Source organism: Telopea speciosissima, chromosome 2, assembly GCF_018873765.1.
Source record: "Telopea speciosissima isolate NSW1024214 ecotype Mountain lineage chromosome 2, Tspe_v1, whole genome shotgun sequence".
Lineage (NCBI taxonomy): Eukaryota > Viridiplantae > Streptophyta > Magnoliopsida > Proteales > Proteaceae > Telopea > Telopea speciosissima.
The window spans coordinates 25,956,916-25,984,531 of record NC_057917.1 but is presented as its reverse complement, the minus strand read 5'-3'; the positions used below and the strand labels follow the sequence as shown (position 1 = coordinate 25,984,531).

Genomic DNA, 27,616 nt, shown 5'->3' with positions numbered 1-27,616 from the left:
CCACCACCTCCACCATCTCCAACACCACCACTGCCATTGCCACCACCACCACCACCTCCTCCTCCTCCTCCTCCACCACCGCCACCACTGCACCGCACCACCACCAACTCCACCAAAATTTTGGGAAAATTTATCGAAGTTCCAGAAACAAAAATTATTGTGCATAACAAACACATTTCTATTTCTTTTCTGGCCCAAAAATAGAATTTACTATGTATACCAAACACATTTTTTAGTTATGAAATTTGGCCCAGTAAATGAAATACAAAAAGTTATTTCTAGAATAGAAACATGGCCTAGAAACAAAGTGTTATCATGCAGAGCCTAACAAGCCAGTCTAATTTTAATAGATTATACACGATAGGGGAGGGGAGTAATAATGAAAAGCACAAGGGAGGAAAGTTTAGGGCAAAGTATTGGGGAGGGGTCAATAAATCTATCTAATTTTTATGTGACGATTATTGACGCCTTTGACGGTTTGCCTTTTGGTTTTCCTTCGGTGTAAGAAGATTATATTTTTGGTAAGAGTGTAAGATGAATAGCTTATGAGAGCCCAAATGATAGGGTGATAGGGTTGATAGGGGAATTTTTATCGTATGCAGTTCCGTGATCGGTGCGGTTCCCTAGTGCCTCTCACAAGAGGAGGGTGGACCCCACCTGGACAGAGTGTTCGGTCAAGTGTCCCAAGTGGGTCCCACCACCCTCTTGTGAGAGGCACTAGGGAACCACACCGGTTAGAGAACCGTAGATGATAAAGATTCGGGTGAAGAAATTTGGTGTGAAACCATGAGTCCTTAGGAGCTTACACTTTCCGTTACTTTCGGAATCCTATGTTACCTTGCAGCTATAAGAGTTGATAGGGTGAAGAAATTTGCTGAAATCCAAATAATTTTCTGATGGGAATTGAAATCCCCCCCCCTCCCCCCCGAATTTTTATCTGCTGCTGTAACTGGAGCACTGCGCATCGTGCGGAGCAGTAGCAGCCATGTGTGCATAGCGAACCCCAATGTATGCACATGGCCACTGCTGCATCGCACGATGCGCACAGCAGCGCTCCAGTTACAGCAGCGGATGAAGGTCCCCCCTCCCCCTTTTCGTTCCTGTTCTTCCTTGTAGTTGTGTCATGGAGTAGGGGAAAACAAACATTCCTTGCTTCTTGTTTGACATCCGATAAACCATATTTCAGAGTTCCATACTCACCAGAAGAAGAAGAAGAAGAAGAAGAGGCGAATATGATGGGTCTTGGTATCTCCATATTGATAGGGATGAAGGCAACTTGTCTATTGTTGGTATTTGCTTATCTCAGAGCTATTGGTTTCATCTTGTTGTCAATTCCCTTCTTATATGCTTCTTTAGTCGCTATGTTGGTCTCTATTGCTTCTCACCCAGCCATCAATCTCCCCATACTCTTGGGGAAGAGATCTGACGGGAGTTTCCCCGTTTGGTCGATCATTTTGTTTGGCCCATATTTGTATTTTGCTCGATTCTTCTCGCTTTTAAGGAGAATGCGGAGTAGGGAACCTCCTTATAGTGAAATTTGTGAGGGTTTATACGTCGGAGGATGGCCTTCTTCATTGGATAACTTGCCTCCCGGTGATCCTGCCATTATTGATTGCACTTGTGAGCTCCCGAGAATTACAGCAATCTCACAGAATGCTTATCTTTGTGTTCCAACTTGGGATACGAGGTCCCCTCAACCCTCTGAAATTGAATCTGCAGTTCGGTGGGCTTGTAAAAAGAGAGATCAGAAAAGACCGATCTTCATTCACTGTGCTTATGGTACAGCTCTCTCTCTCAATCAAATTGTGCAAGTGGATTCCACTTGATTAATTTGCTATTTTGTTTTACAAAAATATAATCTTGTTCACAGTTGACATTAAAAGTACAATACTTAGGTTCTCTTACCTCTGCTTATGCAGTTCTAGTGATATTGTATATCTAAAGAGTATCTTCGTTACGTTTTATTTGTAATTCTATAATTTTGAAAGGAGGTCAAATTAAAATTAAATCTTTACCAATTAGCTATGACATTTATAATCCATGATACTAGGCCTCTTATGTCATCTTAAAGCTGGTCTGACGAACAGTTTGTTGCCAAATCTTAATTCTTTTCCTTTGAGCCTAGATCCCTCTGATTTTCTCCCAAGTTTGGCAAGACATGTGCCCTTCTCTGCTGGAAGTTTGTCTTATCAAGTGCAACGTACTGAAAAAGTTTTGATTCATGATGTGGTTGTTGTTTCTTCATTCTTTATTACATCTGTCCATGGTGAAATAAATGTTGTTCTATTTCATTAGTTCCCTCTGGTGCATGGTTCATCTAGGGGTGTATGTGGGCTTGCCCACAAAGCATTTCGGGGCTGAATTATCTAGATTTTGTTCAACATTGTCTTGTGTTAATGAGCATCATATGAAGATGGCTACTGAGCTTATTCAAGAATTTGTCATACCTTTTATACATTCTTCTGTTTTATCGCAAAGAAAAATGTTAGGTGCATGTCTATCAGAATAGCTTGAATACTTCAGGCAAGAAGTACTAGGCATAAGTTAAATCTCCACAAGTATTGTCACTTCCCTAAAGTTGTTTTTTTTTTTTTTTTTGGCTAATCAGCACTAGCACTGAAGTCTTCAGATGCTTTGTATATTTCAAGGGGTTTGTGTTAAATAAGCAAATTTTTGGTTGAAGTTTAAGTAGCTGGATATTTGGACTCATGGGTAGATGGTGCTGGAACTTCATCAAGTTGATTTTGTGCCCCTGTTCCCTTGCCTGGATAAAGGAGGAGGATTTTATCTGGTTCAAATGCTTAGACAAATAATCTGGAAATTACTAATAATTTTGAAGGTGTAATTATTATAAGGTGGCCAAAAAACAGGCATGCCTTAGAGAGATTTATGAACCAGAAACAACACATACATAAAATGAGTGTAGCTGAGATGTCGATATGGGTATGGATGAGTGGAAGACAGGAAAGGATAGAATCAGATACGAATTCTTTGCGGGATGGGAATTTTGAGGTAGTGTCAACAGGTTACCAGAAGTGGCAAAATTGGATGAGCAGGTTTGGTAGTGTGAAACGGGAAAGCAATAGTTGCAACAGCGAGGAGCGATACGGTGCAGGTTGAAGGTATTTGGACAATGGGGAAGCTAAAAGTGATGGGGTGAATAGACATGAGCGCTTATGATTAAGCAGAAAATATGAACTTTGAACTAAATGCTAACAGCATTTGTGCAATAAACAGTCAGTGGTTGGGATTAGATTAAATTTGAGTTCAGTGGGGGGGGGGGTGAGGATTGCTGTGAGTTCCTCATAGAATGTGGAGGAGGAATTAATTCTTTCGCTAGAAGTTTATTTACAATGTTTTCTGTAGGAATAAATTCTGTGAAGAGAGGGAGGAGATGCATCTCTATCTATCTTTCAACCTCTCACTCCTTTTCCCACTTCATTTACCACTGGAATTTAAACCATTTTTTTTTTGAAAGGGGGGGGGGGGGGTTGGGGGTGGGGAAATATGTTAGAGTTTATGTAATAGGGGTACTTTAGTCACTGGTTTATTGTAAGTCATATTTACTTGTAATTTTTACCTTTTACCTCCCCAGGGAGGCATATGTAATTCCAAGAAAGTTATTAATGGAACAATATAGGTGAGAGGTGGTGAACACTTAGACACCACGTTTTTCTCTCATCTCTTCTTAGCTAATACACCCTGTTCCTCACTAGAATCGACCTAGCTTCTAGCTTGGTTTCAAAGCTGGTTTGAGGGTCGACCAAGCTCATTTTTTTTCTCTACACCTCTCTTTGAAACCCTAGAAAGGTAGAGGGTTCTACTAGAGGCCATACTATGTAAGATAGTACACATAGAAGATTCAATGGAGTTCTATTCTCCAAAACAAGACCTAATGGAGAGAGTTTGGGGGCTGTAGAAGTTGAATGAAGCCCTAGAAGTTCCAGAAGCATTACCGTCAGCTCTTTCCTTCTTGCTTTCGATTCTGTCTCAACACACCATCATTTGCAATAAGGCCCTTGTTACAATCGCCCAGAGGTTCTCCTTCAAGCCCCTAGAGGCTCGGTTGGTGAAAGGAAATGGTATCATTGGTATGGGAGCATAGCCCATTCTCTTACAGTCTCACAGGTACTGCCAGGTTCTGGTTAGCTCCTCTGTTTCATCTAAAATGATTTGTGGTGTGTGTAATAGCTGGTGTTGGTTGAAGAATCTTATTATTTGAGTATTATTGGTTGTTATGGAGTGAAGCTAAGGTGCAAAAGGTGTCTTTGACTTAGCTATCTTCAAGTAACTGTTGTTCATTTGCTTGCTGGTTTGTTTCTTTGGGTAGAGACTACTCCTCATTTGCATAAGATATCACAATGGTTTGTTAAGTGTGTGCATATCATGTCTGTGTTTGAGGTTAGTGGACCTGTGGAAGCTTCGGCTAGTAGTTTGGGTGGTACACACCCCAGTATGACTCTATTTGATAACCCCAATACCCAAATATCCCTTGTGAAGTTGGATAATACCAACTATTTGGATTGGGCTCACTTTGTGAAGTGTTCTCTACGAAGTAGGGGGAAATTGAATTACAATAATGGTTCTATTAAAGCCCCTACGACGACTAATCCAACATATTTGAAATGGGAGATTGAAAACTCCACTGTCATGACTTGGTTGATTTTCTCCATGACACCTGAGATAAGTAGAAGATTTATGAGAAAGGAGACTACAAAGGAGATTTGGGACAGTGTCTCTAAGACATTTGATCGAGTGGGTAACTCAGCAAAGGTCTATTAAATTCTTCAAAAAGTCATCAATATGAAGCAAGGTGACCAAAGTATTTCTGAATACTACAATACTGTCATTGGTCTCTGTGAGGAGTATGACCGCAATAGGGACCTCCAGTTGTCCAAACTTGAGGATGAGGCAAAGGTGTATAAGACACTTGAGAAGGAACATGTTCTTATTTTACTTGGTGGGTTTAATCCAGAATTTGAGTTAATCCGACTCCAAATTTTAGGGCGGTCACCTCTTCCATCCGTAGATGAAGTGACTAGTTACTTATAGAGTAAGGAGACTAGAAGAGTATCCATGGACATTGCAGCATCCCTAGAGTGATCTGCTCTTGCTTCTAGTCCTCACAGAGATTGGCGTGGTGGGGGGAGAGGCTAAGGGCTACCCCGTGGAGATGATAGAGAAAGAATTAAATGTGATCATTGTGGGAAACTGGGGCACACCAAAGAAAGATGCTGGGTACTTCATGGACAACTCCCTGGTAAGCGTGGTGGTTTCACCGGTATGTGTGGTGGTAAGAGAGGGGGGAGCTAGAGCTCACATTGTGACAATTGAGACTATGTCACCTGGACTACATGCCGATCGTGACCCCCTTACTAGGGAGTATGTTGCAGCACTAAAGAGGATGATATCTCGACTAGGCCACAATATTACTACTCCTGCAGAGTCAGACTCTTCGGCCTCATCCTTGCAGGTCTCTACATCTGCACCTACCACTGCTCCCTCTTGGGTCATTGACTCTGGTGCCACCGACTACATGACTGGTATGTCTCGTTGTTATGATTCCTATTCTATTTGCTCGGGTAGGGATAAGGTTTAGAGTTGCCGATGGTTCCCTTTTGTCTAATTCTAGTAAGGGTAGTGTTCAGGTCACTTCTTCTATTTCTCTTGACTCTATCCTTCATGTCGCTAACTTTGCTACTAACCTATTATTTGTAAGTCATCTAACCAAATCCTTGAATTGTTGTGTCACCTTCTTTCCTTCTTATTGTCTTTTTCAAGATTTGGTGACAAAGACGATTATTGGCAGTGGACGTGAGGAGAAAGGACTCTTCTTGAGTCCCACACACTTGTTTTCCCTACTGCTCAGCCCTATGTGTGGGGTCGAAGTAACAACAACATTATGGATTGGGACATGAAGAACAGAGTCAAGAGAATAGAAGAAGTGACTCGAACAGTACCCTTACTAGAAATAGAAGAACGGGATCCATCAACAATTCTAACCTTATCCTTGCCCGAACATATGGTGTAGGAATCATAACACTGAGACATACCAGTCATATGGTTTATGCCATCAGAGTCAATAACCCACGTAGAGGTAGTGGAAGGAGCAGATGTAGAGCCTGTAAAGTGGAAGTTGAAGAATTTGGCACTGCAGGTGTAGAAGTTGCGCGATCCAGATATGACAAAACCCTACGAAATGCGGAAATATCATCCTAAGTGAGAGATCTGATGTCGGTCTGTAGTCCAGATGGAGATCCCATAGGGGCAACCTCAGTCATCAAAGTGTTGACTCGGGCTCCCCCTCTCCTTTTGCCTTGCATACTAGGGGGACAACCATATAGTATCCAACATCGCTCTCTAGTATGTCTAGATTTCCCACAGTGGTCACAGCTGAATCGTCATTTCCTTGGTGTTGAACCAGTTCTCTTCCTCCAATAATAGACATAATGTAGGAATACACGAAAAAGTGGGGATGATACCCAAATCCAACGAGGAGTACACACTCTACCCAAAAAGAGATAGTTCGTCTCAGGTAAGACTTCTCCAAATAACCGCTGTTGATTCACTGATCTAGACAGGCTGAAGAAACACACTTACAAGATGGGGTTAATACCCAAAGGCAAATGGGGAGTATATTCTCAACCCGAAGAAGTTTTTCAAACATTTGTGAACATAGTCCAGCAACCAAAGAAGGGAAACATCTCAAACAAATTCAGCACCACGACATTCTTGAAAGTATAGCCTCGTCACACAACCACTAGAGGAGTTTAAACAACATGCGTCACAAACACCAAGCGGGCCCACTTCAAAAAAACAATATCCAAATCAAATGACGGAGATCACACTCAACCCATACATAGTCCAACTTCGAAAAAAATTCCAGCAAGGACAAACAAGCTCCAAATGTGAGGAAGAAACAAACCCTCCGAAGGGTAACAACATCTCATAACAACTCAAACAGCCTGATGAGGCATTCCACAACCATTTCAACAACACAACAATTAACTGGGGAGTATGCTCTACCCAAAAAAAAATCAGCAAGCAAACAAACCACAGTTCCCTGGAGAGAAATCAGGTCAAATGCATTTCTCACAACATAATCTTATTCCATAGCAACCAATAAGTCCCATATAATATAAATCGTTAACCAATAGCAACCATTCATGTCACACCCCAAACCACCCCCTAGGAGGATTGGGTAGGCGACCCGAATTGCATAAAGGCAATCCGCCAATCCCACGGATCTAGAAGCAGTGCTTACGATCATGGAACCACAACCATCTCTTTACCATAGGCAAGATCAGAGTGCAGCAGATAAACCTACAGTTCAATAATAAAAGGAAGCATAGCGATACGGGGAAACAGTGATAATATATACATATAAAAGTTTTACATTTCCCATCAACCCACACACAAAGAAAACAAAGAAACAAAGCTGATAAGTACAGTACTACATACAAAGACATATACAGGGAGACAATACTCAACTCCAAAAAAGAAAGAAAAGTAAAACTACAATGACCAAGTCAGAACGGGGATAACTCCAAATAACCCAAAAGGAGTCCCCAAGTCAAAAAGCTGTCACAAACACACTTCAATGGTCTTCATCAACAACCACCGAAAATGTGCGCAGGATTGGTATGACCTCCGTCAGGGTCCACACAAAAATCATCGTAACAACCAAAAGTCTCCTCCTCGAGATGGCCCACCATGCCACAGCGGCATCCACCTTCAAAATCATCTAAGAAAAACATTGTACAATAGAGTATGAGCCCCACTGAGCTCGTGAGAAAATTACATCAATCATGCATGCACATGCAATCACAATCCATAATTCATATGATCCTACATGATATGCAAGTCCAGATTTTATTATTAGCCACCTACCATTACAACTAAGTCGGGTCTATGCCATTACAATCCCCAATACATGTATCCCTAGTGCGGGCTTTTAACCCCTTCCCGCGATGCACCCATTGAGTTGTCGGAGAGGACCAGTCAGCTCCCGCATTCGTTCACCAAGGTCAGCCCGACCAGCCCTCTGAAATTAACCCGTGGGACAATCCATTTCTTTCTTTCTTTTCTTTTCTGGCTTATAGCCCATGTGCACCATTACGGTGTTCTATTCATTTCTGTTTCTCTTTTCTCATTTCTGGTGGTCGCCCCCACAGGCATCCAACACCTTAACCCCTGTTGGCAAGGGTGCGTGGCATGGGTGATGAAATTCTAGCCCCATGCCTATATGGCATCGCCATCGTATGAGTTAAGCGGTGTCAACCGTACCCCATAATACGGGCTACCACAGGCCCCATTTCCAAGCTGACTACGGCATCTAGTCTAACATTTACAATCATCATAGAAGAATTCACAGTGTTGATCATCAGACAGTCATTATGCAGTGATTTGAGTAATTGAATAGAAGTAAATAACACAACAATTATATTCAATTCTTATTAGCCGGCATCAGATCATGATTACATTTACACATATGATGGTATTATTCACTCACCAGTACTTGGCTCTAGGTACTCAGTCACAAATTCAGTTTCAGCAGTTGTCTGGTTGTTGTCCTCGAGCACAGGATCAAGTCCTAGATGTAAATCAAAAGTTGCCATGTTAAGTTATCAGTTTGTCATTAGAAGTCCTAGGATTACCCTAATCTTAATGGGTTGACCCGGGGTTCAATTAGGTTCATTGGGAGTCACTGGGCCTTGCACTGGGCTTTAGGTCATGTCCCGGTGCATCAACCAGTGTTTGTGACACAGGGGCAAAATGGTCATTTCTAGGGTTGTACCTGACCCTAGGCTAGGATATGCTTACAGTACTGTCCACAGCTTGTCTGTGCTTTAGGACCAAGCACAGCAGGACTCTCTGTACCTGCGAGGCCCACTAGGGTTCCAAAATATTTTCCAATTAAGGAAAGATGTGGGGAAGGGCTTTTTGGTCTTTTCCCACATCCCACAGTGTCTAGGGGGCCATTGGGTGAGATCCCCCAGCTCTGTCCACCAAAACAGTGATTTTCCACTCACTGGGCGTTGGCTCTGGGCGTTGCTGCATCGCCCAGTGCCTGTAGAATCGATGCAGGCTGAGTTTCCAAGGTGGGGCCTGCAAGGTTAGGCTCTAAATGGATCCTTTGCATGTCAGGGGGGTCTAGTAGCCCCTGAGATGGCCTACACCATGGTCCAATTGGATTCTTCATCAGATCCATCATTAGGCTGACAGTGGCTGCCCAAGTAGCCCAGATGAATAATATTTAGGGTTTTGGCTAAGCTTGGGAGTTGGTTTCAGCCACATGCAGGGCTGGAATAGCATGCCAAAAGAGGGTCCAGGGCTGCAATCATCTAGGGTTTGATCTCTGCAGCCCTAGCTTGCACCCAGGGTTCCAACTCACAGAGCAAATAGGGCCAACTGGCAGTGCAGGTGGGCACAACGAGGTTTCGGTCACAAGAGCAGCAAAACAGAATATTAAAAATGCATAAAGATCTCAGATCTTCCATGCACAAGGTCTGCATGGCAGATCTGGACCAATACTGGGCAAACCCTAGCTGTTCAGGGCTGCCCAGAGAGCATAAACTCAGAAAAATCAAAGAGGGAATGGGAACAGCAGGTGTTTATAGATGATTTTATACCTGCACAGAGCCAGGGAGGGCTCGGTTCCAGCCTAGGTAGATGGTGGCAGCAGCCCTTCTTCTCCCTTCCTTCTTCCTTCTTCTCCTTCTTCTGTCTCTCCTCTTTCGTCTCTTTCTCCCCTCTCGGTTTTAGTAGATAGCAAGAGCTCTAAATGAGCCCAAGGCAACCTATTTATAGACCCAAGACCAACTGAGGGCTGTTTGGTCCTTAGGCCCCTTTTTAAAAATCAATTTTTAACTTGATTCTGACTGATTCTGGGCTCACTGGTGGGGTCCACAGTGAACCAGGGGTATGAGGTGGTCCCTCAAACTCCCCTCTATCAGTGGAGGGTACCCATGTTCATGTTGGGTGGTCCCCATAATTAAAATAATAAAAAATAATCAAAATCAGCTACTGGGCGATGTCTCTGAGCCTTGCTGCATCGCCCAGTGCCATCGCCCAGAGAATTTCAGCAAGCTGAAATTCAAAGGGGCTTGCCAGGGTTTGACCCTAAGTCAGGGTATTGTCCCCGCATGCCCATTAGGGGATTTTACACACTTTTTTAGAGGTGGGTCCCACCATTATAAGGAGGAGAGAGATTACCTGGGATCCAAGTCATACATCAGACTGTGAGCTGCACAATTGTAGGGGTCTGCTATCCATCTTCTAACAGGTATATAGGGAAACCTGTTCCAGGTATTCTCATTGTTCTCCTTGAGTGGAGTGATGCTCCACAGTGATCCCGGTTGCCTGGCCAGGTGTTCCTGCCGTTCAATCAAAAATCCAGCCAATCAAGAGCAGGGTTTGACAATTCAACACATCAAAAGGTATTTTAGGTAAAACAAAGAAGAAGAGGTGAACCTAGCAGTAATTGGGAAGCTTGGGGAGAATGAGTTGTGCTCCCAAACCATACCATTCCAACAACCGAAGCTTTATGGGCCTGAAACATAGCTGCTGGGCGATTCTAGCAAGCCCAACCACAGTCCAAATGGTAGCTTAAACAAGGAAATACTCAAATTAGAAGAGGGAGGCTGGCGGTAATGCATTTTTGGGCTTCTTGCTCTTCAATTAGCCTTCGCAGCCCTAAATCTTCCTCCATTAGCTCTTGAAGTTGATGAAAGAACTCTAGTAAGTCTTATAGGAGTATTATCTTACATGATACAGCCTCTATTGGAGCCCTCTACTTTTCTAGGGTTCCAAAGAGTGGTAGAAAGAAACAGTGCAAGCTTGGTCGACTCTCAAACCTGCTTTGGTACCAAGTTAGAAATCAAGAATGAGTTGATTCAAACAAGAGACAAGGGAATAAGAGCTGAGAAGGGAAGAAAAGAGAAGAAGAGAGGAGAAGGAAGAAAGAAGAAGAAGAGATGAGAGAACCGTAGGAAGTAAGGAATTGATTCCTCTCCCCTATAATGGTTTTTTAAGCACTTCATGGAAATTACACATACCTCCCTAGGGAGGTAAAAGGTGAAAAAAGAAAAAATTACAATATAAGGCAACTAGACAGCAATCTAGTTCCTAAAGTACCCTTATTACACAAACTCTAACATGGTGAACACTTAGACACCACGGTTTTCTCTCATCTCTTCTTTTTCCTTCTTCTCTTCTTAGCAAATACTCCATGTTCCTCACTAGAATCGATCCATACCTAGCTTCTAACTAAATATGGGGCATACCTAAATAAAAATTTGTAGTCTGGGCCCTTTAGTCTTTGACTCACCAGTTTGTTGATAATATTCTCATATTTTGAAAGGCGATAGATTTAAATAACATTTCTAAATATCGTGATCTGGCTTCTGGTTTCTGCTTTGATTGACCTTAGAAAATTTGATGATGAGTGTCAAGGTGATATCTTGCACATATGCAAATCATTAAATGTTCATCTAATTGGCCTCTCGGTACTTTTATCCTTTAGATTATGGATCCATGTTGAGGAGTATATCGGCCTTGATTTTATTTAGTTTGGAGAAAGCTTGCCACATGAAGTGGAACTATCGTTTTGAGGTAAGATTATTGCCTGGATCATATTTATTAGCTTTAGCTCTTGCAGCACAAAAACTGATTGCTTTGACCATGTACTATAGGATAATGAATTTCAAAGTTTGGGTCCAGTGTGGATGTGTGTCGTGTGAAAGCATGGTCATAGTTGTCAAGGCATCGCCTAGGCGTCCAGGTGCCTTTGGCACGCCTTAAATTCTGGTGTCGCATTGGTCACCTAGGCGACGCCTTGTCGCCTTGTTAGTGTTGACTTGGTTTCTGACCCCCTTATTCGCGTTGGTTCGCCTAGGCACCTTGACAACTATGGCATGGTGCGATTGATTTTGTCAACAAGAAGGAAACAGTGGCCAGTTTCACATCTAGCACAGCTGCGCTGTAGCCTGGCCTGAAACCCAAATAGCTATTACCAATCTTGAGCACCAAAGGGATCAAAATGCCCTGAACTGTTCAAGTGTGAATGACAATTATAGAACTGCGATGTAGCCTGGCCTGAAGCCCAAATAGCTATTACCAATGATGCAGATCCAAGCACTAGGAAGAAGAAGCCGAAGCCATGAAGTGGCTGTTTTCCTATTTTCGTTGGAGCCTTTTATTTTTCTGTAATTTGTTTTTCTTCTTAAGTAGGGGTAAAACAGTCTTTTTAGTTTCCTAAGTGTGCTTAGTATCCCCTCCACGATTTTAGAGGGATAGGTTGTTCTTTTTTTTATTTGTGAAACTTGTATACCTAGTAGAATACAAGTGATTCAGTTGTAATTAGATTTCAGATTAGTTGTCACTAGTCCTAGTCTGATTAGGACTGGTTTTAGGACTTGGAACTAGGATTCCAAGTCATATTTGTATAAGGCCTTTGGCCACCTTTTATTATTATAAATAGATAATTCGTGGGAGGCTCCCCCACAACTTTTCTGCATTAAAAATTCTCTGTTTTCAGATCTGAGACTGCTGCAATCAAGCTGCTGCCTCTGCTCCTCTGTGAGCTTGCATCCTTGTGGACTCAAGGTGGTGAAGGGTGGGTTTCCTGCGACTCCTTGCACTGTGAAGGTCAGGAGGTCTATTCGAATCATCAAGCTGCTGCTGTTTCTGCAATCTCAGGCCTGCAACCAGTAAGTGACATCTGATTTACTATTTTCCTTTGCTGAACCCCTAACCTGCAACTATTTTCCTGCAAGACCCTAGTTCTCCCTTAAACCCTAAAACTCCTAAACTCTGCCCAGCACTAACCAGCCAACCATATCATCACAAACTTCAACCGAACCCTTTTCCCTACCTCTGTGACACTCGGCCTGAAGCTCTTGGCCTGTCTCCCCTTAGAACCCTAGATCCCTTTATTCCCTTCATTCCCAAAACCCAAAACCCTAACCCTAATAATTCTGAAACCTTATTTCCTATTCAAGCCTAAGTAAAACCTATACCAATAGACCCCTAAAACCTGCATACCATTACCTAATAAAACCCTAACTCAATCTCCAATTCCTAACCCTAATTTTTACCCTAATCACCCTAATCTGCCTATTCGGCCAACCTATTACACAACCTGGTCCTAAGTGAGACTTATTTCACCTAGGCTACATCAAATTGGTATCAAAGCTGTGGATGAACAAGGTATTTATGCATTACCCCCTGATGATGATAATGATGGGGCTGCTTATTTTGACGACTTGGTTGATGAACTTGAAGATACCCGAGGTGTACACGTAGTAGCACATATATTGAGTGCTGAATCTAAAGGTGAAGATTGGCGACGTAGTTGCATCTTCTATACCCGCTTGAGAGCAGGTGACCGCACTGCCCAGATAATTGTTGATAGTGGTAGCTGCGTTAATGTTGTGTCTGAAGATCTTGTGAAGAAGGCGAATCTGAAATTTGAGAAGCACTCGATGCCTTACAAAGTCTCCTTATTGAATGGAATAAGCTTGATGTGAACAAGCGATGCTATGTTCCTTTACAAGCCCAAAAATATTCAGAGGAAATTTGGTGTGATATCATTCCGATGAGAATGACTGATGTTCTACTAGGGAGACCATGGCTTTATGACAATGACGTTGCTCTCCTAGGAAGAAAAAAACTGTGTGTATTTCAACATAAAGGAGAAGAAATCAGGTGGTACCCACTTAATTTGCCTGCAGAAATAGGGAAATGTCGTGTCATGCGCACTAATCAAAAGGGGACAGAATCTGAAAATAAATTGCTAGCTGTTCCGCAAAGGGAATTTGAACAAACCAGCCATGATACAGGTCTGGTTCTTGCCTTGGTGACTCAAGAGGTTGCTGCCCCATCCGAACAGAAGTTTACACAACCCATCAAGGAATTATTGCAGGATTTTTCAGATGTGGTACCCAAAGAACTGCCCAATGAGCTACCTCCACTCAGAGACATTCAACATGCCATCGACTTAGTACCTGGTGCTATGTTACTAAATCTGCCCGCCTACAGGATGAGCCCCTCTGAGCATGAAGAGCTTAATAAACAAGTTGGAGAGCTTCTCAAGAAGGGATTTATTGAAGAAAGCCAAGCCCTTGTGCTGTTCCAGCCTTGTTGACACCGAAGAAGGATGGTTCGTGGCGCAAGTGTGTGGACAGCCGAGCTATCAACAAGATCACCATCAAGTATAGGTTCCCAATTCCTAGGCTTGATGACATGCTAGACATGTTGTCCGGTTCTAAGATCTTCTCCAAGATTGACCTTCGTAGTGGATACCATCAAATTCGCATCCAGCCTGGAGACAGATGGAAGACAGCCTTCAAGACCAAAGATGGATTATTCGAGTGGAAGGTCATGCCCTTTGGCCTGACGAATGCACCTAGCACCTTCATGAGAGTCATGACCCAGGTACTTCGTCCCTTCATCGGTAAATTTCTTGTTGTTTATTTTGATGATATTTTGGTGTACAGTAAAGACCCAGATGAGCGCATAGACCACTTGAAACAAGTTCTCAGAGTACTCCGGCAAGAGAAGTTGTTTATCAATTTAAAGAAATGTTCCTTCATGCTGCCCAAGGTTTTCCTTGGTTTTATAATTTCTTCAAAGGGTGTTGAAGCTGATCCGGAAAAGGTCCGAAGCGTTATTGAATGGCCTACTCCGAAGACATTTACTAAAGTGCGAAGCTTCCACTATTCGGCTTCTTTTTACAGGTGATTCATTCGCAATTTCAGTGCCATCATGGCACCCATAACTGAATGCACCAAACAGAATAAGGGTCTGTTTGCATGGACAGCAGCCGCTCAAAAGGCCTTCCAAGTGATTAAGAAGAAGATGACTGAAGCTCCGGTGCTACGCCTGCCCAACTTTGACCATATTTTCGAAGTTGCTACTGATGCTTCCCATGTTGGTCTTGGTGGAGTTCTTATGCAGAATGGGCACCCTATTGCATTCTACAGTGAGAAACTCAATGATGCCAAGACTCGGTACTCTACTTATGATATAGAGCTTTATGCTGTTGTTCAGGTCTTGCGGCATTGGAGACACTACCTTATTGGCAAAGAGTTCGTCCTGTACACTGACCATGAGGCACTCAAGCACCTCCACTCACAGAAGTCCATTAGCACCAGGCATGCTAAATGGGTTACATATTTACAGGATTTCAACTTTGCCCTCAAATACAAGTCAGGAAAGGAAAATACAATGGTTGATGCACTGAGTAGAAAAGTCCTGACCTTGAACACTTTCTCAGCCCATGCACTTAGCATCGAGCAGATCAGAGACGAGTATGCTAGTGACAAGGACTTTCAAGTCCTATATGCTGATTTGAAGCAGGGTGGACAGCACCCTAAGTACTCATTACATGATGGTTACTTGTTCTTAGGAACCCGGCTGTGCATTCCCGATTCGTCCTTACGACACCACATTATCCGGGAGTTACATGGAGGAGGTTTAGGAGGACACTTTGGGAAAGATAAAACCATCTTACAGGTGACTGATTGGTACTCTTGGCCTCACTTGGCCAAGGATGTAGAGCATGTAATCAAGCAGTGCCGAGTTTGCCAGCTAGCTAAAGGTACCAAGCAAAACACTGGCCTCTATTCGCTATTACCGATCCCTCACCAGCCATGGGTTGATCTCAGTATGGATTTCGTACTTGGTCTTCCCCCTACTAATGAAAGATTTGACTCCATCATGGTGGTGGTTGACAGATCCACCAAGATGGCTTCACTTTATTCCTTGTCGAAGAACACTTGATGCTTCCCACATTGCCAAGCTATTCTTCAAGGAGATTGTGCGCATTCATGGGTTACCCAGTACCATCGTATCCGATCGTGATGTGAAGTTTATGAGTTATTTCTGGAAGACTCTATAGCTGAAGACAAACACCAAGCTTTTGTTCTCTACTGCATTCCATCCCCAGACTGATGGACAGACAGAGGTAGTCAACAGGAGCCTTGGTAATTTGCTGCGGTGTTTGGTCCGAGATTATGAGAAGACTTGGCCCTCTATCCTTGACATTGCTGAGTTTGCATACAACAGCTCCGTGAACAGGACCACCAGTCGTACTCCTTTCGAGATTCTCCTTGGGATACAACCCCGCCGGCCGGTTGATCTCATTCCCTTACCCCCTCAAGCTCGGGTAAGTGTTGAAGCCGATGAATTCATCCGCCATATCACCGAAGTGCATGCAGATGTTTGCCGCAAAATTGCACTCAGTTATGATCACTACAAGTCCACTGCCGACAAGCATCACCGGTTCGTTGAGTTCAAGCCCGGAGACATGGTCATGGTATGGGTGAATCCAGAGAGACACCAACCGGGTGTCAACCGTAAGCTCCATCCAAAGAAGATGGGTCCATACAAGGTGCTGAAACGTATTAGACCTAATGCTTATGTTCTAGAGTTGCCTGATGATATGGGCATAAGCAATGTTTTCAACGTGGCTGACCTATACTTGTACACGGGGCATCATTCAGATGATGGCGATTCAGAGCACATGTTGCAGCTGCCCCAACTGAAGCCACCTCCGGCAGATGTGATTGAAGACGTTCTAGATGATATGCACAAGACGACTCGTCAAGGAGCAGGTTACCACTCTTTCCTTGTCAAGTGGAAAGGTCGCCCCCGTCAGGACAGCACTTGGATACATGCTGATGATTTCAAGAGGCTTGATCCGGAGTTATATGACCGCTACATGGCATTCACCCATTCATCGGAGATGAATGTTTCTAAGCCGGGGAGAACTGATGCAGATCCAAGCACTAGGAAGAAGAAGCCGAAGCCATGAAGTGGCTGTTTTCTTATTTTCGTTGGAGCCTTTTATTATTCTGTAATTTGTTTTTCTTCTTAAGTAGGGGTAAAACAGTCTTTTTAGTTACCTAAGTGTGCTTAGTATCCCCTCCACGATTTTAGAGGGATAGGTTGTTCTTTTTTTTATTTGTGAAACTTGTATTCCTAGTAGAATACAAGTGATTCAGTTGTAATTAGATTTCAGATTAGTTGTCACTAGTCCTAGTCTGATTAGGACTGGTTTTAGGACTTGGAACTAGGATTCCAAGTCATATTTGTGTAAGGCCTTTGGCCACCTTTTATTATTATAAATAGATAATTCGTGGGAGGCTCCCCCACAACTTTTCTGCATTAAAAATTCTCTGTTTTCAGATCTGAGACTGCTGCAATCGAGCTGCTGCCTGTACTCCTCTGTGAGCTTGCATCCTTGTGGACTCAAGGTGGTGAAGGGTGGGTTTCCTGCGACTCCTTGCACTGTGAAGGTTAGGAGGTCTATTCGAATCATCCAGCCGCTGCTGTTTCTGCAATCTCAGGCCTGCAACCAGTAAGTGACATCTGATTTACTATCTTCCTTTGCTGAACCCTAACCTGCAACTATTTTCCTGCAAAACCCTAGTTCTCCCTTAAACCCTAAAACTCCTAAACTCTGCCCAGCCCTAACCAGCCAACCATATCATCACAAACTTCAACCGAACCCTTTTCCCTACCTCTGTGACACTCGGCCAGAAGCTCTTGGCCTGTCTCCCCTTAGAAACCCTAGATCCCTTTATTCCCTTCATTCCCAAAACCCAAAACCCTAACCCTAATAATTCTGAAACCTTATTTCCTATTCAAGCCTAAGTAAAACCTATACCAATAGACCCCTAAAAACCTGCATACCATTACCTAATAAAACCCTAACTCAATCTCCAATTCCTAACCCTAATTTTTACCCTAATCACCCTAATATGCCCATTCGGCCAACCTATTACACAACCTGGTCCTAAGTGAGACTTATTTCACCTAGGCTACATCAACCAATCTTGAGCACCAAAGGGATAACATGCCCTGCACTGTTCAAGTGTAAAATGGCAATTTTAGAACTGCACTCAACAAGGCCATATACCTACTACACCAGCTATTCAAACAGTGTTCTGCAAATCCACTCTATCTAGGTCTACATCTGACCTTTATATTTTAGTGTATTCTTTTTCCCTCCTTCCCCCCCCCCCCCCCCGCCGAAAGACTACCCTTGTGATCTCGACCTAATTCCTTTTGGGCTTTCTGCTTGTCTTTATAGAGCTTCCTTTCATTTATGTTTCTGAATTTGAATTCAATTAATTTTTCATACTTGACGAAAGAATGACACAAAATTCTAAATGAATAGAACATATATGTTGTATATTGTGACTGAATAAAGTCTGAAGAACCAGAACCGAGAAGAAGAGGAAGAGAAGAGATGATGGGGGAAGCAGAGTGGAGGACCGTCAAGAGACTGATCGAAATTGACAGCCTTCCTCACAATGCCTTTATTTATATGCACCAGATTACAACCAAGGGAGGATTCCTAATCATATTAGGAATCCTAGTTACAATAGGAAAATAGAAACTAAAGGAATCCTTGTTACAATAGTAACTAAACATAAAATAGAAACTAGGACTAGGCAATCCTTATTATAAACCACAAAGAGAAGAGACATGTAGGAGGGAATCTCGATTAGAATATTGGAATATTCTAATTGAGATTACCCTAATTCCCTATGAGCTCGATATACTTCAACACTCCCCCTCAAGCTAGAGTGTACAAATCACCTAGACCCAGCTTGGAACAACTCCTACGAAAAGCAGGTCCAAATAGCGGCTTGGTAAACATATCGCTAAGTTGATTGGTAATTGAAACAAATGGAGTAGAAACCAACTTCTTCATAACAACATCCCGAACAAAGTGACAATCAACTTGCTGCGTCCTCTCATGAAACACTGGATTGCTTGCAATATAAATAGCAGCTTGATTTTCATGAACATCTTTATAGGTTGAGTGATAGGAAATCCCAACTCCTGAAGTAACAATTTTATACACATCAACTTAGTTGTAGTATGTGTCATTGCCCGATACTCAGCCTCAGCACTAGATCTAGCAATAGTAGTTTGTTTCTTGCTTTTCTACGTGAGTAAATTACCACCCACAAAGGTACAGTAACTAGTAGTGGAACATCTATCATCATCATCACTAGTCTAATCAGCATAAGAAAATCCAATCAGATTGACATTCCGATTGGGTCGATAAATGAGACCATTGCCAAGAGCACCTTTTAGATATCGTAACCATGGCACTAAATCTCGTTTCGTTTCGGTGTTTCGGTTTGACCGAAATTTCCGAGATACCGAAATTTCATTGAAATATGGTATTTTTCTGTGGGTGTAAAATGCCAAAAATGACCGAGATTTCTGAAATTTTCGAAACGAGATGACCGAAATTTCCGAAATATTCGAAATATTGCATTTTTTCATATCGGACTTGCGTTTCGTTTCGGACAGGTCGAGATACTCGAAATATTCGATATCTCGACCGAAATTTCGCGAGTTTTAGTACTATGATCGTAACACACGGCAATCAACATCCCAGTGAAATTTCTTTGGTGTTTGCATATAATGACTAATAACTCCAACGACAAAGGATATATCTGGTCGAGCAATAGTAAGGTAAATGAGTTTCCCAACCAATCTTCTATACCGATGTGCATCTGTATAATCCTCACTCTCACTGGACCCAAGCTTTTGATGGGGATCCATGGGACTATTTGTTGATTTGGAAGCAAGCATTCCAGTTTCAGACAGAAGGTCAAGGACATAATTCCTTTGAGATAAGCTAACACCTTTTTTGCTTTGTAAAACTTCAATAACAAGGAAATACTTGAGAACACCCAAGTCTTTCGTCTGAAAATGTTGATGAAGATATGATTTAAATTGAGCAATATCAGAAGCATCATTACCAGATATAATAATATCAACCACATAGACTACCATCGCAACCACCTTTAAACTCTGGCGACTAACGAAGACGGAATGGTCAGAATAATATTGTGAGAACCTAAACTGAGTGACAATGGAGCTGAACTTATCAAACCATGCTCTTGGAGATTGTTTTAACCCATAGATTGCCTTACAAAGCTTGCATACTTTGGTGGAATTCTCTCCCTGAGCAACATACCTTGGAGGGTGCTCCATATAAACCTCCTCTTGAAGGTCCACCATAGAAAAAAACATTTTTTGATATCCATCTAATACAAGAACCACTCCAAGTTGACAGCCAGAGAAATAAGAATAAGAACAAAATTCAAGCGGGCTATAGGAGAGAAAGTTTCAAAATAATCAACATCATTAGTTTGAGTATAGCCTTTAGCAACCAATTTGGCCTTAAACCGCTAATTTAGTCCTAGATTGGTAGATAATCCAACTAGGAGCCAATAACCAAGATCTGCTATGAACTGGTAAATCATGTAGGTCAAAATTGGGATTTTTGGTTAAACTAGGGTTAGGGATTAATGGAACCTAGGGTTTGATGTAGGGTTAGGCTAAGTTGATGTAGGGGAATCTAACAGTGAAGGTTACGTTAAGTTTTAATAGGGAGAAAGTGTGCTGGAAGAAAGTGTGCTGAAATTGAATTGCAGCAATTTAGGGTTAGGTTTTTGGGTTTCTGGAAAAAGAATAATGATGGAATCTAGATTTTAGGGTTGTTTGTTGGGGCTATAACCAAGATTGAGTTTCCCACTAGGTGTGAGGGAAATTTGGTCCAAGTTTGGGTGGATTTTGATGGCTGGTTTGGTCTGTGGAGGTTCTAGGGTTTGTGGATAATGTCTAGAGATGGGGGAAAGCTAGAAGCCCCATCAAATAGAGATTTTTTCTTTCGACCGTATTTCGATTGTTAATACGATATAGAAGGACCGCTACTACAAGCAGTACTACACCTTTGATCGTGAAATATCGATTGCTTGTTAAACCCTGTGAATTGCGTGAAAGTAGGATACTCCAAATTCAGGGGTCAAAGAGTTTCATAAAACATTCTTGGTGGAAAAAATGTGAGTGAAAGATCCATTTTGGTGATTTATTGGATTAGAAAAAGCGTGAGATTCAGAATGATTCAAATTACCTTTGGTTGAAGAACTTCTTGAACAACAACTGAATAGTTGAAGATGTCCTGGAACTGTTGCAGAGAATGTCCAGCAACTAGAAAGTGGCTTCAAGAGATCGTGTAGGGCAGAGTTGCGGGTTGTTGAAGAATTCGGCAGAAGGGGGATGGAAATTAAGTAGCTATCTCATGATTCAGCAATACTCAAAACAATCTTTGTATTTAAATCCATCGTGGGCTCAACTGAGCAATTACAATGATATTTATAGCCACAATGGCTATAAATAGTTGTCAAGGCATTGCATAGGCGGACGCCTTGGTCACCTAGTTGGTGTCTCCTTGATTTTGACCCCTCTCCACCGCCTTGGGTCACCTAGACGCCGTAACAACTATGGGCTGGACACAGAAAATAAAATCAAACTTAAACTAGGACTCAAAGTAGAACTAGGATTCAAAGCTAAATCTTAATTAGAATTAAAATTCCAAATAGAACTCAAATAAAAGACTAAGTAAAAATTAAATAAACTCTAAACCTAATCCCACGATTTAGTGCTGGTGTAGGGGAAATCCCTAACACCTACCCTACACACCCTACACATGTGTCTGGTTTTAGACATCCAATCTACATCAGCCGCTCAATAGAGCCATCCAGATTGTATGTGATAGTATAAACCTATCGACATTTGACAAGATCCTTCGCAGTAGGTAAAGGAACCGGAGTTCAAGTGTTTCTAGATAATAAAGCATCCATCTTTGTGTCCATTGTGGCCTTCCAGCCAAGGTGAGAAAAAGCCTCATGGTGGGTTTTAGGAACAAAATTAGTAGATAAAGCAGAAGCAAGTGGGTGATAGTGGGATGGAAGATGAGAAATTGGGACATACTGCTCAATAGGATAAACAATTAAGGATTTGTGGGACTTTTAGTATAGGAGTGAGTACCTTTATGAAAAACGACTGGTAAGTCGATGGAGCCTTCAACATCAGGATCAGATTGACTGGATAGAAGAGCGGCATCTGCAGTAGTGGATGGCATTGCTGGAATATTGGGAGCAGAGGGTAATGCGGCAGGTACAGCGGAGTCTGGAACAGTAGTAGTGGTGGATGGTAGGTTAGGTGGGTTGCGTCGGCGATAGACCTGAACTGGTTTAGGTGATGGGATGGGTATGATAACTGGTAGGGGTGGACCTAAAAGATCTTCATTATTCACAGTAGACAGTAGAGAAGAACTAAGAGGAAAATAAGGAGTATTTTCAAAAAAATGTGACGTTCGCAGTAATAAACTGGGTAGTAGAAACCAGGTCAAAACATTTATACCCTTTCTGTGTTCTAGAGTAACCAAGAAAAATACATGTAATAGACAGAGGAGATAACTTATCAATAGTAGGTTGGAGCCTATGAACGAAGCACATGCAGCCAAAGACTCGTGGTGGGGAAGCAAACAAAGAATTATCAGGGTAAAGAATGAAAAAAGGAATTTTGTTATTTAAAATAGACGATGGCATACGATTAATAAGGTAACAGGCAGTAAAGATTTAAATCACACCAAAAACATTTGAGGACATTCATGTGGAGGATAATAGACTAGGTTACCTCCAATAAGTGTCTATTCTTGCGTTCGGTTACCCCATTTTGTTGTGGAGTGTATGAACAACTGGTTTGGTGAATTAGACCATGAGTGAGACAAAAATCAGAGATCTCAATTTGAGTGTACTCAAGTGCATTATCAGAGCGAAATGTTTTAATGCACATACCAAACTGATTTTTTATTTCTTGATAAAACTTTTTTTAAGACAGTAAGAAATTGAGATCTGTGATTTGTCGTTCAATAGGTAAACCCAAGTGGAACGGAAGTAGTCATCCACAAAACTAACAAAATAAACGGACTCGACACAGACCCCAATTTTTAGAATGTACTAAAGAAAACAATGAAGAACTTTTAGGTGCAATACAGGCAGGGAAGGAGGTACGCTGATGTTTTCCCAGTTCACAGGCTTCACACTCAAGACGAGATGTAGATCTGCAACTAGGAACCATTAACTAGAGCTTTAGTTGAGGCGGGTGACCAAGACGTAAATGCCATTGCATGGGAGATGGTATGGTAGTAGATGTAGCAGCAGCAGAAGGTCCCGTGCCATATAGGTAATACAGCCCATCGCGCTCAAGCCCTCTACCAATCATCTTCCTTGTCTGAAGGTCTTGGAATACACAGTAAGAATGATAGAAGGTTATAGAACAATTAAGAGATTTAGTAAGTTGACTAACAGATAAAAGAATTAAAGGTAATTTAGGAACATGAAAAACATAAGAGAAGGTCATGGAGGATGTTGGGGAACAGTTTCATGACCAGCTACCTGAGTAGAAGATCCATTAGCAAGGATAACATTGGAAGAGGTTTGAACATAATTTATGGAAGAGAATAAACTTGACTTACCAGTCATGTGACATGAAACACCGGAATGTATTTCAGTTTTCCTTTGGCATGGATGTATGCTTGCACTACCTAAGTCCATAAGAGATAGATTGTAACTCTGGAGAGTTTAATATTAGTGATCTGAACTTAGACATTGTCCGTTGGTGGTTTAGGATCAGCCAATAGGAGAACTGATCAATCACAAGTAGTAGCAGCAGCAGTAAGTTAATCGGCTCTTAAATAGTACTGGATAAGGGTTTAAAACAACCCAAAAGTAGTAGCAGCAGTAGCACAATCCGCAATTTAGGGTTTAAAACCCAAATCTCAACAATAATCAAATCTAGGGTTTGCCAACCCCAAGAACCAGCGGAATAGATAGACCGAGTGCGTTTTGGAAGAGGGGGAATCAGATCCCAAAAACCTGAACAGATTATTGGATCGATTGGAGAGATCGTGATATAATACCCTAACTAGGGCATTGCAGATAAAAATAAATTACTTTGAATCACCTGAGTAGATTGCATCTTCAGTCTTCAATAATAATCCACTGACTGGATCAGAAATAAGAGTGGTAATGGTCTTCAAGAAGAACCACAGCTTGCACTTGATGATCTCCAATCGATCTTGCACTTTTGGTAAGCAGTAGAACCCTAGTTTTGGATTGAAAACTTCATCTAGGGTTAAAAATGTAGTAGTATGCAGCATAGGGTGTTGCACCCCTTTAAGAGAACCTTGAAAAACCTTCAAACCAGAATCGCAGGGCAATAACCAACTAATGGTTGAGTCCTGATACCATGTGACTGAATAAACCCTGAAGAACCAGAACCGAGAAGAAAAGGAAGGAAGAGATGAAGGGGGAAGAAGAGTGGAGAACTGTCAACAGACTGATCGAACATGACAGCCTCCCTCACACTGCCTTTATTTATATGCACCAGATTACAACCGAAGGAGGATTCCTAATAGGAATCCTAGTTACAATAGGAAAATAGAAACTAAAGAAGTCCTAGTTACAATAAGAACTAAACAGAAAATATAAACTAGGACTAGGCAATCCTAATTATAAACCACAAAGAGAAGAGACGCATAGGAGGGAAATCTCGATTAGAATATTGGAATATTCTAATCGAGATTACCCTAATCCCCTATGAGCTCGATATACTTCAGCATATATTATTTACAAAATTACATAGTTGCTTATATTTTTGAAAGGAAAATGATGTACACACTAGCACCGTGTAAGTAAATATGCTGTTAGCATTTATTGATCATTGGATCCCTCTATTTGCATCTCAACCATTAAATCAGTTAGTTGTTGTAAACTCATTTTCTCCACAACCGCTACACCGTCTCTCCCTCCTCTCCCTCACCGTTCCCTGCTGCAAGCCACTAGCTCCTCTTTTTCTCTCTGCCCCGTTATCTCCCCCTCTTCCCATCTCTCCCGGCCGGTCTCTCTGCCCGCCCTCTCTCTCCTCTCCCCCAACCCTCCTGCATCACTCAGATTGCAATATTGTTCTCTGTTTTTTTCTTGTTTATGAAAATCCTACCCTCTGTTCTTCCTCCCCACCCCCACTCTGCCCCACAACATCCCAATGCTCTCCAGTGAACCCAGTACGACCCCAATTCAGAATTCAAGGAAATTTAAGACCCAGAAAGCTAGTCAAACTGCATAACAAAATCCTCCATCATTTTATCATTCCCCAAATCACCAACACCGGCCTTCGCCATTGCTTACTCTAACTCCCACAGAGCCTCCCGAGTCTGTTCCCTCAGCTTCTCAAGCACCTCTGAAACATGAAATTCCTAGGATACCTTTTGCTTCCCTTTCTTCTTATTTCTCAAATCAGGCAACCCAGCACCCAAACCCTGAACCCCACTGGCCAAAGCAGGCTTCTCTCCACCATCTTCACTATTAAACGAATTAACCAATAAATAAATCCAGGTATAAAGGCCGATAGCTGCGGAATTTGGATTACAGACTAGAAACGGAAAAAGTTCGCACCTTTGAACAAAGGAATGAAGCTTGAGATTCTGAAAATTGTCCAAAGTGCCTGAGAAGATTAAAAAACTCACATTCAATAGTCAATATGCCTCTGATTTCCAAAAAGTTCCAGAATTGATCAAAGAGGTCTGAGTTCTGACCTCATTAACTTGGCATCCTTAAACACATATATTCATTTAATCCCCTCCTCCTTCCTAATAGTAAATCTCATACAAAATAATCCCGACATTTATCCATTCAGTTACATCGTGAATGGAAGGGGAGGGGGAAAATATGCCGTTACAGCTTACAAATGGTTAATGAATCTTTTTTTTTTTTTTTTTTTCTAAATAAGAGGAAGAAGAAAACTCTGTTGTGTGAGGTGGGTTTGTTGATGGCGTTGAGTTGGTTTGTGGAAAAGAACATCTCGACTAGTTGGATGTTGATTACAGTAAGGTCAAACTACAATGCCAAAGCAGCCAAGAAGATTCGATTCTTTTTTATGCAGTTCGTAATCCATTTGGCTTCTGGAGGAAATAATTGATTCTGCTACTGATATACATGATATGTGTAGAGAGAGAGAGAGAGAGAGAGAGAGGTGGGGGCTAGGGCTGCTGCTGGTGTGCCGGGGTGAGGAGGGAAAGAGGGAGAGGGGGAGTGGGAGTCGGAGCCGGAGAGGGAGAGGGAAAGCCAGAGGGGAGGGGGAGACGCCACGTAGCAGCATTGGATCGTGGGTGATGCAAGGCAGTGGCAATGAAAGGCTGAGAGGCCTCCCACATAATCCAATAGTCAATAAAGTGCTAGTGTATAAGATACCAATATATACTGCCAGCAAGCTCATCCCTCTCCCATTTTTGAATTGTAGTTGGAGCAGATTTACTGGCGAGGATGTTTTAATATCTGAATTCATTATCTTATATCCAGGTATCTGGGTAAATATCCAAATGGTTTAATACATATTTTGGACATATCTGAATTTTCGGCCATTCATGTACATTCCTGCTTTCAAGTGAGAGGAATAACTGCTGATGAAAGATTCAAGAGTACCAACTCTCAAACTCTTGATGCTTCCTGGGAAATCGTGTAATGCTTTAATATAAAGAATTTTTCTTCAAAATGTGCCAGCAGCCTGCTGGTGAGGGGCTGTGGCTGGTTGTAGCCAGGTTTTGGGATTGAATCCTATGCTGCCTTCACCTGGGGACCTTGCCAGGGTGGGGGGGGGGGGGATTGTGTTGGGGTGGGAGTTAGGGTGGGGTATATATCTTAACGATTTCCTATTTCAAGAGAGAACTAATCAAATTGTTTTTGTCTCAAGTTACATTTAACCATGTTGAAATGTTTTGTAGTTTGCAATGTTATGTTCCTGTAGTGTTTGGCCTTCCTACATTGTTGTTCTGTTCATTATGTACTCAGAGGTCTAGAATCTTATCATTTGTTGTTGGTTAACTCTATTCAAATGTTGTCTAGGTCATGGGAGAAGTGTTGCAGTGACATGTGCTCTCCTAGTTGCGATTGGTGTGGCTGAAGACTGGAAAAATGCCGAGAAGATCATCCGAGAAAAAAGGCCTTGGATTCGCATGAATGCCCTACATTGCAAAAGCCTAGAAGAATGGTCAAAACATCGGTTCTTTCCTAAAAGGAATGTAGAATCAGGTGTCAGTTCTGCAATTCTCTCTGATGCTTCAGGAAGTTCACAATTCAAGTCATGAGACTGATGCAGCTGATATTTTTGGGGTCTTTGTGGGTCTACAGAGCCAAATTCATTCGCGATTGCCTGATAAATTTTGGTGTTAATGAGTTGATTAAGATCAAAATGCCTAGCCTGAGATGCTGAGGAGGCCCTAGGAGCTGAGCTCAATGATTCAATGGTGTCCAAAATTTATCTGCTTATAATTTCACCTTTTATATTGTGGCTCAGGGAATGGATCTGCTGGTTAGGATCAAGAGATCCATCCAAACAAACATTGGTTCGAGCACCATAAATACCTGCTATATTTACTTACTCTAGCTGAACTTGCCACCATCAAATCTCCCCCGCCCCACCCCCCCCCACCCCCCCCCAACCTCTGGTGCGTTGTATTGTTAGTTCATGTTATGAAAATAAAATCATAGGAAGTTGAGAAGCTATTAAGTTAGATAAACTTGTTCAGATTCTAGTGGATGAAAATGATTATAGAGTTGGAGTTGAAGATGAAGTGGGATTGCCTGATAGAGAACTTGTGATTGGATCAGTACTTGACTCTAGTAATATTAAACACCATCTTATAGTAGCAGTCTTAGTCAACTATAAAACATCGAGAGTA

The 27,616-nt window shown here is 42.1% G+C and overlaps 1 protein-coding gene across 1 annotated transcript; it reads left to right on the top strand.

Moving 5' to 3' along the window:
- Window positions 1-1,126: 1,126 nt before the first annotated feature.
- LOC122649502 (uncharacterized protein YnbD-like) lies at window positions 1,127-27,198 on the top strand. Its single transcript, XM_043842684.1, has 2 exons — window positions 1,127-1,779; window positions 26,781-27,198. Exons 1-2 carry the CDS (start codon window positions 1,233-1,235, stop codon window positions 27,020-27,022), a joined length of 789 nt encoding a protein of 262 aa, XP_043698619.1. The 5' UTR covers window positions 1,127-1,232; the 3' UTR covers window positions 27,023-27,198.
- Window positions 27,199-27,616: the final 418 nt, after the last annotated feature.

Coding starts and splice junctions, on each gene's coding strand:
- LOC122649502 (XM_043842684.1), top strand. CDS start 1,233: ATGATGGGTCTTGGTATCTCCATATTGATAGGGATGAAGGCAACTTGT. Junction 1,780..26,780: donor CTTCATTCACTGTGCTTATG/GTACAGCTCTCT, acceptor AATGTTGTCTAG/GTCATGGGAGAAGTGTTGCA.